General features: G+C 66.5%; 1 protein-coding gene across 2 annotated transcripts; it reads right to left on the bottom strand.

Annotated features, from left to right (window-relative positions):
* Nucleotides 1-429: 429 nt before the first annotated feature.
* LOC114506636 (MRG domain binding protein) lies at nt 430-3,762 on the bottom strand. Of its 2 annotated transcripts, none has more exons than XM_028524418.2 (5): nt 3,476-3,762; nt 3,012-3,133; nt 2,254-2,335; nt 1,931-2,005; nt 430-1,323 (listed from the first exon to the last, which is right to left on the bottom strand). In XM_028524418.2, the coding sequence occupies exons 1-5, from the start codon at nt 3,621-3,623 to the stop codon at nt 1,136-1,138; spliced, it is 615 nt and encodes a 204-aa protein (XP_028380219.1). In that variant the 5' UTR covers nt 3,624-3,762; the 3' UTR covers nt 430-1,135. The 2 variants fall into 2 exon arrangements, with proteins under 2 accessions (XP_028380219.1, XP_035865902.1); XM_036010009.1 differs by lacking the exon at nt 430-1,323 and adding an exon at nt 1,540-1,781.
* Between the last annotated feature and the right edge of the window lie 6,918 nt (nt 3,763-10,680).

Genomic DNA, 10,680 nt, shown 5'->3' with positions numbered 1-10,680 from the left:
GCTCACGGTCGGCAGGCCCTGGCACGAGACGCTCTGTGCCAGGTGCCACCGGCCTGTGGGGCAAGTAGGCACCAGTGACATCTTCCAGGCCCCGTGGTGGCCGGGTTGGCCTTGGACTGGACACGGGACAGGGGAGGGGAATTCGGAGTCCTCATGTTCCTCAGGCTGAGGAGGTCGGGCGTGGCGGCTGGCCAGGAGGGGGCGCACCTGTGCGGTGCACCTGCGAGGCAGGGGCGCTCCAGCCTTCCTGCAGGAGGGGGCGCGGGCGCTGCCTCCTGGGCTCTCCCCGCACGACTCCAGGGCTTGTCACACCCACAGGTCACCACGGGCGGGCACACACATTCGTGCCTGCGCCGTGTCGCGTGAGCCAAGTGCATCTGAGGGCGCGCTGCAGCCACCCGTCTCGGGAAAACCAAAGCTCCCCACTGCAGCAAACGGTCACTTATCTTGGCATGAAAACCACAGGAGTCCAGGTCGCTTTTCTGGGCTTTAATGTCCCCTAGTCCCCGGCCTGGCAGCAGCCCCGGCGGGCCGCCCTCCACGCGAGAGTTCGGTCTGTTTGCAAGTTACTCGGTAATACAAAAATAGCCACAAACTCTCTGTCTGGCGTATAAAAACTGAGCAAAAAGTATCTCAGTGGTCGTTACCTTACAACAAAACATCTCGGAAAAAATACAACACAGGTTCTTAACTTCTGCCGTATTTTTTTCATATAAAACACTAGTAAAATAGGCTTCTTAGAAATTAAATAGTGAAACAGCAACCAAATTATATACATCGTTACAGTACAAGTGAATGAGGCCAAATATCCAGTTCCCAGCTTCTCGGGCGACAGAGGGGCGTGCGCACAAGGCCCGGTGGCCTTTCCCTGGAGGTCACGGTCGCTTGAACAAGGGCGGCGGGCGGACAGGTGGACAGATGGACCCGCAGGGAGACGGGTGCCCCTGGGAGGGCGGGGCCGTCGGGCCTCCCTGCTCCTCATGCCAGGCGGCGTCTGTCACTCGGGCGGGCAGCAGCTCCGTGCCCCCGAGGCCACCACTGAGCGCGCTCTCAGCCTGAACCGGCGATCCCGGCTTTTCGCGTTGTCCGGACTCCGGACGGGGAGGGGGCGCCGCCGGCCCTCCTCGTGGGGCGGCTACGTCCGGCGCCGCTTGGCGGCGCTGGGGCTGGAGGGGTTGCTGTTGGCCGTGAGGACCTTGTCGGCGGCCCGGCTGCGCTTGCGCTTGTCCGCCCCGTCCTTGGCCCCCAAGTCCGAGGGGTTCTTGTCTCTGTCTTTGCCGGGCTTTTCCGTTACTTTCCCCAAGCTTCCTGAAGATGAAAAAACTGGGAGACAAAATCATTTGGCTGAAAACAGAATATCCAGAGTTTTATTTTATCTTCCTGTTCAGTTAGAAACGCTGCGTCTACACACACGACGCTCCGAACCCACAGCTTCTCCTGAGCTGGGGGCGCCCGCCCGGACCGCGGAGCGCCTGGTCCTTCTGAGAACGTGCCGGCCTTGGGGGCCTCGGGGGCCTCGGGGGCCTCGGGGGCCTCGGGCACCGCACGCTCGGCCGAAGGGCCCGCCGGGCCGCCACTCACGCCTGTCCCACAAGGTTGCGCCGGCTTTGCTACTCAGGGTCTGTCCTGCACTGAGACCTCCGGCACTGCACACGGGGTCCACCTGAGCGGGCCCGCCCGAGGCCCGAGGCCGCCCTGCAGTTCGCTCGTGGTGCAGGCCGTGCGCACGATGTCCACGCCCGGCGAGGCTCCTGCCCGAGCAGAGGGAAGCTGCCTCTCAGCTGCTGGACCAGACAGAGCAGCCGTGGCTGCAGCGGACCAGGAAGGACGGCTGGGCACCTGGGCTGCGCCCTGCGGGGAGGCCCTGCCAGGGGCGGGCACCGTGCCCCCCGGGGCCCCAGCAGAGGGACGTGACGAGCTCCACGCTTACCATCGTCGGCCCCGTTGTGGGGGTCCATGTCTTCTTTCATCTCCTCCTTCATTTCCTCTTCAATGACCACTTTTCCTGGGGTGGGGACAGCAAACCTTTACCAGAAGCCCACGCTGGCGGGTGGCTCGGGCCGGCCTGCCCCCCACACGCCGCACACGTGGGCCCCGCTGCTGCAAGGAGCCGCCTGCCCCTGAGCACGTTTCCCCGACCCGGGTGGCTGAGCATCATGGGCAGGCGACCCCACCCCTCCGGGAGGCGCAGGGCCTCACCTGCCACCATCTGCCCCCACCTGCCCCCCGACCCCGACCTTGGCAGAGTCTCACCTTCTCGAACTTCTTGAATGATTTCTTCCGGAAGGACAAAGTTCCTTTCTGGATTCGGGAATGGAAGAATCTCGGACTCGTGCTGAGGGCAAATAGAGAGTTTTATTTTTTTAAGAAGCAAAAGAGACAACGTGATTTTAGTGAATGACTAAACGCGTGAGAGCCAGCTCAGAAGCACCCAGTGAGCCGTCCTGGGGGCTGCCGAGGTGGGCACGGAGGGGCGCGGGCCTCGGACACAGTCCGCAGGCCCGGGGAGGGTGCCACCACAGCGCCAGCCCGGGAGGAACGCCGGGTTAGCAGCCCACGCCCTCAGGGGCAGAGTGGCAGCAGCTGTCATGAGCTCAGAGGGCAGTGACCGCCCAGCGGCCGAGGACTCTGGGACGGGTGACTGGCAGGTCCGAGAGGCCTATGGCCCTGCCTGCCTGGCTCTCCCCGAAGCCATGCCATTCACCTTGACCTGATGGGAGCACGGTCACCTGCCTGCCTAGAGCACTCTGGGGCCTCGCCCGTAAGACTGATGCTGGCGCAAGGAGCCCTCGTTCTGGCCGGGGCTCCTGCGTTCCCTCCTGGAGAGACCTGCCCTGACCACCAACCGAAAACAGGTTCGGCACCGGTGGCCCACTGCCACCCCTCGGGCTGTGCTTTTGGCAAACCCGCTGGGAGCCACCCTGTCTCATGACTGGCCCCACGGGGACAGCGGATCCTCTGCTGCCAGTTCGTCGTCGGGGACTGGCGGGGGAGGGTGGGGTCCAGCTCACCAGGGCCTGCATGTCATACATGGTGCTCAGGTGGTCCCAGATGACTTTGGATGGCACCTGCCTGCCGATGTTCTGGCTGAACTTGTCCCTGATACAGATCATGTGGAAGTGCCGGTTCACACCTGCAGGAGAAAGGGGTCAGTTGAGGGAGGCTGGGGGGCACAAGGGGTCAGGAGTCAGTGGGGGCATCGGGGGGACAAGGTGAGGGGAGCACAGGGCGGGCATCAGTGGGTAAGGGGTCAAGATGGGGCAGAGGTGGGGCTGCAGAGGGGCAGGTGCAGGAGGTGGCAGGGGTGGGGGCGCGGAGGGGGCAGGTGTAGGAGGTGCAGGAGATGGCAGGGGGTGGGGGTGCAGCGGGGGCAGGATCGGTGGGGGTGCGGTGTGGGAGGCCCCCGCCCGGCCGCGCGCCCCCGGCCGTTGCCGGCTTGCCCCGCCCCCACGCGGGTCCGCGGCGCTCCGCTCACCGACGGGCTTGTGGCCCAGCATGGCGTGGAACAGGCACACCTCCACCTCGGGGCTCCACACCACTGTCTCCTCGGCTGGGCTGGTGGCCGCCTCCCCCGGTCCCTTGTCACCCGCCGCGCCCCCGCCGCCCACCTCCGCCTCTCCCATGGCCCAGGCGCCCAGCTACGAGCCCCCGGCGGGAGCGGCGGGGCCACGGGCTCCGCGCAGTCGCAGTCGCGGGGGAGCGCGCTCGGCGGGCTAGCGCTCGGGTTCGCGCGCGGCGCCGGCGCAGGCGCAGCTGAGTCGGTGCCGCGGCGCCCCCTGGCGGTCCGCTTTGCAGCGCAGCGCGGCCCGATCCCGGCGGACCTCCGGAAATGCAGCAGATTTGGGGAGGGGGATGGAAACGCTCTAAATGAGGTTGTGGCGATCCCCGCACAACTCTGGGCAAGCCCCGTTGAGTGTAAGTGGCGGAACTGCAAATAACGCCTCCACAAAGCGGTTAAGAAGAACGAGAAGAAGCCGCTGTCCCACTGTCCATTCTGCCACTGTGGGCGTCGTGGGCTTCGGGCCGACTTCTGGTCTCAGCGCTGCCCAGAGGGGCTCCCGCGCACCGGGGAGCGACCCGGGCCCAGACGCCGGGACCGCGGGCCTCCGCGTGACCGACGAGGGAATCCCTGGGAGGTTTCGCTGGACTGCGGCGTGGGCACGGCCCCGCAGGCCTTACTGCGGTTCTCAGCGGGGCGTGGCCCGGGCAGGGCCGGGGCGGGGCGGGGCCAGGCGGAGGTTCCCGGAGGGTCTGCGCCCCGCACGCGGCGGGGTGGGGCCTGAGCGGAGTCTGGCTCAGGGGCGGGGCCAAGGCGGGGCCCCGCACTGGGAGGCAGCCCGGTGAGGAGCTCAAAGCAGCACCCAATCAAGGTCGCTCGGGCTCCCGCTTCTCCCCGCCCCGCCCATCCCCGCCCTCTTCCCGCCAGGCCTCGCCCCCGTGGTCCTGTAGCCTGGGCCTCGAGGGCGGAGTGTCGTTCGCCTCCCACCGAGTGTTGGCTCTCGGGTGGGGCTCCAGGGCCCCTCCTGAGCGGCCCGAAAGCTGTGTGAGTCGGGCAAAGCCTCAGTTTCCTCCTCCGTGCACGGGACCAATCAGGGCGCATTCCCAGGGCGCGCTGTCCTGCCAGCAACCGCTCGGTGCCCGGTGCCCCGAACGCAGCTGGGCTGCATAGTAAACGGCTGGAGCCACATGGCTGAGCGCTGTCCCCTGGCCGGTGCAGGCGCTGGCCAGCCTCTCCTGCTGGGACGGCCAGGTGGTCTCCAAGCGGGGTCTGCTGGCTGGGGCCTGAACCTCGGCTTGGCGTCTGTGCAGGGGCTGCGGGTGATGCCGGTGCCCCCCGCCCCCGCCCCATTCCAGGAGGACCAGTGGCCCGGAGAGGATTCTGCGGGGGCTCAGGGCCACCAGCTGCCATGGGAGCCTGAGACATCTGGGCGTTCTGATGGGCCTCTGTCGGGCCCTGACCCGGGGAGGAGAACCTGGTTCAGCGGAGGCTGCAAGGCCAAAATGAGGTTCGGCCACTTCGCCCTGGCCCCAACCGCAGTCAGGGCTCCGCAGAGGGCGGCCCTTTCCGCTGTTAATCTTACTGTGCCCGGGACACCTCGGGGTCCCTGCTCCCCGGCCACTTTCGCCCCAACCTCGCCTTTTCCCAGTGGAGAACCTCCTCCCCCTGGTGCCGGAGGACCCCGCCCCCAGCACCGCCAGCCGGGCATGGCAGGACTTCTGCTCCAGCAAACGGCGGGGACTTGCAGTGCACACGTCCCACCTCCAGGGGGCGTCTGCCACCCACTGGACCCAAACTAGGGCTGTCCACAAACCTGCCGGCAGGAACCAAAGGCAGGCTTGTTTCCTGGAGACCTGGCTGGCCCAAAGGGTGCCAGTTGGGGAATCTGGAAAAGGAAGCCCAGCTCTTCAGAAGGGACAGACGCAGAACCGCTGCGACGACCCTGGGGACGTCTGTCCCACCGGGGAGTGCCGCTGTGTGGTCAGCTCTGCAGAGCCTCACTGCACCCCGTCCTGGCACTGTCGAGGTGTGCTCCCCACAACCCCCGCAAGGCTCAGCTGGGCCCTGGGCGGGGGGGCGGGGAGCCCTGAAATGCTGGGCTCAGCTGCTGGTCACTCCTCACCGGTGTGCGGGGCTGGCTTCTTTTTTTTGGGGGGGGGGGTGCCAGCTTTAACATCAGTTAGACTTGAATTCCGATAAACAACGAATGCCTTGGCAGTGTCAGCACACCCCAAACGTGTCGTAGGCTACGCTTATGTCAAAAATTGCTCATTATTTAAAGTTCGGATTCAACTGGGCGCCACACCGCATTCCATCTGACGATCCTACTCCTGGGTTTGCCGGAATCACCTTCCGGTCGGCAGCGGGATTTGTCCGGATGTGGGGCCCGCCTCTCCCTGAAGCGAGCTGTGGCAGTGAGAAGGGACAGGGCGGCCCTGTCGCCCCCGGGTGCTCAGGGTTTGTACAGGAGTGGGTGTCTCTGCTGCAATGGCCAAGGAGGCAGGCCCCAGACCCCCGATCTCCGGTTTTGGTTTTGCGGGTGCAGAAGACACCCCCCCACCCCGGTGAGGGGGCACCGGGGTCGACTCCACTGGCTGCTGCGTCCACGGGCAGAGTCTTTGTGAACGGCGGTGAGACGCCGCGCTGTGCCACAAGGCTGCCCTCGAGTGCACCCCCGGCCTGGGGGGGTGGGGCCAAGAAGGACGGGGGTACAGGGTCCGGCCTCACCGGCAGCCCCCGCATCAGCCGGGGCCCGTGTGCGTGTGTGCGCACCCGTGTGTCTGCACTCCCGCAGCGTCGGCTGGGTGGAGCCGGTCTGGGGTGGGGCACGGAGGGAGGAGCGGCCCAGCTGCCTCCAAGGGGGGGCTCTCCAGTTGTCTCCCAGTGCGCGGGGCGTGGGGAGTAGGCTGAGCTGCTTTTGGTCGCTGTCCCATTCTCCAGTCTCTTGGGGGAGACCAGCCTGTGGTGGGAGGTGTGGCCTTTGTCATCGGGGCCAGCCCCTGCTGGAAGGACTTTTGTCCATCGGGCAGGCGGTGACTGCCAGGACCAAGCCGAGAGGAGGGTCTCCTGGTCACTCTGTGCCAGCAGCCATTATCATTCCCTTTGTGTTAGGGAAACCGAGACACGGGAATGCTGGGTAGCTGGCCTACTGTGCTTAACCAGGCTTTGTGCTCTACACAGGTGACCCCTGCTCCCCCGCCTTCCCTGAGTGTGGGGGGTCCCATGGGTCCCACTCACTTTCCCTGCTGGCACTGACCAGCCCAGCCCCTCCCCTTCCCCTCCCAAGGCCCCCGGGGAGCCCTCCCTCCACAGGGGCACCCCTGCTGGGGGCAAGGGGCTGGAGCCCAGGTGGCCCAGCCCCGGGGCGGCCCTTGGTCTCCAGAGGCTGCTGTTTCACTGGTGTTGGCCTTGAACTCTCCATCCCCCCAGATGACTGAGGGCCAGCCCCTGCAGGGCCCCCTCCCCGCAGACGCCCCCTCCCCCCACTGGTCCCCGACCCCACCCACTCTATTGTTTAAAACCGAGAGCTTTTAACACCCGTCTGACGGCGGGTGGGCATTGTGGGCATTCCCCACTGTTCCTCGCTTCTCCTTGGGTCCCTTCGAGTCCAGGGACAATGACGAGTTCCAAGTGCTGTAGGACAGGGATGTGACAGCCGCGGAGGCCGTGCCGGGGTCACGGATCCCGTCAGCCCTCAAGTCAGTTTCAAGGGCACAGACAGGGGCTGAATTTGCTTTGAAAACACAGAATCTTTCCCCACCGATTCAGCGTCTAGAGGCCAGGCCTGCTTTCCTGTGCACGTTCGACAAAAGGAGGCGGCTCTTTGGGTCGGCACGGGGTGGGGGCAGGGGGGCCGGCCGTGTGAAGGGCAGGCCTTCTCCTCACAGACAGGGAGTCGCCTGCAGTGACCTTCGTTCTGCCCCGCGGGCCCCCCGAGCCAGTCTCTACGCCGTCTGTGGTGGACGGCAGGTCTCCTTCACCACCCACTGCCCTTCCCTCCGCCCCTCCCTCCATCCTTCCACCCACCCACCCACCATTCCCTCCCTCCCTCCCTCCATCCGTCTGTCCCTCCAGCCTATGGACGTTGGCCGGGCCCCCACTCCCTCTGTGCTGGGCACCGAGGACTGGACACAGCCTGATCGCTCCTGTCTGAGAGGAGGGAGACCATCTGGACTCCGTGGATGGGGTCGGTTGGTGGGGCCCAGCCTGAGACAAAGGGCTCACGTGGGGCTTTCTGCAGGTCCAGAGAGGGGAAGGGAGGGAGAAAGAGAGGGCGGGAAACATCGATGTGTGGTTGCCTCTCGTGCGCCCCCTGCTGGGGGACCTGACCTGCAGCCCAGGCCTGTGCCCTGACTGGGATTCGAACCGGCGACCCTTTGGTTCTCAGGCCGTCACTCAGCCCCCGGAGCCACAGCAGCCAGGGAACGAAGCAGTAACCAAAGACGGGAAAGCACGTGGGCCTGCGCCTGGGGCCGGGGTTTGAGAGCCGCAGCGCAGGCGCAGTCGTGCTGCCTGGATTTCCCACGGCCCCGCTACAAATGGCAACAAACGTAGCGGCTTCCGACCCCAGGATTTGCGGGCTCCCTGTGCAGCAGCTCAGCGGAGGGGGGTGGGGCTCCCGCGGCTGCGTCCTCCGCTCCGGGCCTAGCGCGCACATCGAGGTGCCGGCAACGGGCGCCCTGGGAAGCGGCCGCGGGCGCGTCCCCACTGTGCTCCGGCCCTCCCTCCAGCCGCGACGCCCGCGGAGGCAGGTGGGGCGCGTCACACCCCAGTCTCCCCCCGCCACTCCCCTCCCGCTCCGGAGACGCCGGAGAGACCGCTCTGCTTTCAGCGGCTCACGTGGCTCCGAGGGGCCCGCCCGGTGATCGGGACACCCTCCTGCCTCAGCGCTGGTGGCCTTCGTCGCGTCTGCTCCATCCCTGGGCCCCGCCACATGACCCCACGCACCCCAGGCCCGGGGGCCCGGGCACGGACACCTGTGCCCACCGACGCCGAGGCGCCTCCTGCTGAGCGGGTGGCTCGGCGGCCCACGCGGAAGGACCCAGAGCCGCGGCCGGAGGCTGACGGAAGGCGGGGCTGGCAGGAGGGCCGCCGCCCACCCTGGGCTCTGTGCTCGGGGCCCGTCCCCCCTCCCCCCCAGGACCGGACGGGCTCCCGGGGTTGCCTCCGGGGAGGACCCGAGCGGTGGGGAGGGACGGTGAGGTTTCCCCGCGTCAGCTTCCCCCGTGTTTTGTGTCTTACCGAGTACACCTGTCACCCATCTGAAAACGACGCACATTAGAAAACGATACATTTTCAAAACAGAGACGGTGAGAAGGCAGGACGTGGGATCGAGCCGGGGGCGGGGCCCGCACGGCCGGGCAGGCTGGGGCGCGGTGGGGCCGCCTGGCGAGTCCGGAAGGGAAGGTCGTGGGAGGTCGCCCGTGCCCTTGTCTCCCATGCGCCCTGCGCTCAGTGTGGTGCTCGAGGGCGGCCCACGGGCGGGGGGTGGGCGCGGCTGGCTTTCCGGCTGGGCTGGAGGTGAGGACACGCACACCTGCCAGCATCCTTGGGGACGGAGTGGGTCGCTTTTCTTCTTAAGAGTGACAGCATCTCGAGCCGACAGGCCCCCTCTCAGTGAGTGGTACGTGGGCTCTTCTCTGAGAAGGTGCCGGGTCCGGGGGTGCGGGAGGAAGTCCAGAATCAATGATTCAGCAGCTTCCGACCGGAAAAGAGGCAGCCGACACGGCAGCCAGCACATGGGGCACCCCACAGCAGGCAGAGGTGGGTGGGGTGTTGGGGAGCTACAGCCAAAACCAAAACCTGCCCCCAAGGGAGAGGGGAAAGAGTTTATCATCGAGGGAGCATTAAACTGGGACTCTGCGTGGGCCAAAGCTCGCCACAGGGAGACCCGCAGACGGAGGGAGCCTCGGCCTTTTCCAGAGCCAGGGAGAGGCGGCGTGCACACCTGCCGGGCAGGTGAACCACAGCTCATGCTCTCGGGGGGCGGCTTCCCGGCCCTGCTTCTCACACGCCTTTCATCCGAACCCCCGGTCACCGGGGTGGCCATCTGTGTCGGCTGGTTGACTGTAGCCACAGGAAGGACGGACCCTCGTAGCCGTGGCACAGCAGGTGGTTCGGGGCGAGGGCCCTTGGGACATCGGGCTGGGAGATGGCCCCCCCTTCCTTGAGGGTGACACCCCGCAGGCAGCTCCCGGCCCTTGAGAGAGCCAGGCCACCGTGGTAAGCTGCCAGGCGGCTTACTCAACCTTTAAACTGATTTATACGCCTCTCTGGGGGACTCCCAGTTCCCCTTTGAGACACATGGTGCAGTTCCGTGTTCTCCGGAGTGGTGCTGGAGGTGGGGGAGGGGGGAGCAGCCGCTTCCTTCTCCGTTCCGGTGGGCGTCTGTCTGCCGGTCCCCAGACCCTGCTGCCGCCTGGCACGCCCCCGCCAAGACCTCAGGGCTGGGGCCCGTGCGGCCGGGAGGGCGGGCTCGGGGCACAGGGTGGTCCTGGTCCCAGGCCCTGGCTAGGGGCCCAGCCAGGCTGCCTGACGCCCTGGAGCCTGTGCCCTGTGCCCTGGCCACCGTGGGGATGGCCCCTGCTCTGGCTGCAGCTCGGAGGGAATTGCAGTCAGCCGGTGAGCTGGAGGCGCAGCCGCTTGGTGCTGCTGTGGCCAGGGGGCGGGGCCGTGGCGAGGAAACCCAGTGCGCAGTTCAGGGGAAGGTGGGCACGGTGGGGCTGCAGATGGGGGGGTGTCACTCGGGGGCATGGGACGGGCAGGGTGCTGCGGTGGGTTCGGGGAGCAGGGACAGCACATCCTGGGGTCCGTGGAGGCCTCCCTTGTGAGGGGACCAGAGGCACAGCTGCTGCCTGGCCGCGGGAGAGTCTGCCTCCCCCACTGCTTGGTGCTCTGAGTGGGAGAGGCCAGGGTGGGCACTGGGAAGGGGGTCAGGACCCCAGGGTGGAAGGTGGACCCTTTTTTAAAAAAAGATTTTTTATTTATTTTTAGAGAGAGGGGAAGGGAGAGAGACAGAGAGGAAGAAAAACATCAATGTGTGGCTGACTCTCAAGCACCCTCTACTGGGGACCTGGCCCACAACCCAGGCAGGTGCCCTGACTGGGAATCGAACCGGCGACCCCTTTGGTTCACAGGTGGGCACTCAATCCACTGAGCCACAGCAGCCAGGGTAGAATGTG

The sequence above is a fragment of the Phyllostomus discolor genome, chromosome 9 (assembly GCF_004126475.2).
Source record: "Phyllostomus discolor isolate MPI-MPIP mPhyDis1 chromosome 9, mPhyDis1.pri.v3, whole genome shotgun sequence".
NCBI lineage: Eukaryota > Metazoa > Chordata > Mammalia > Chiroptera > Phyllostomidae > Phyllostomus > Phyllostomus discolor.
Note: the sequence above shows the minus strand (reverse complement) of the source record. Positions and strands in the feature narration are given on the sequence as shown.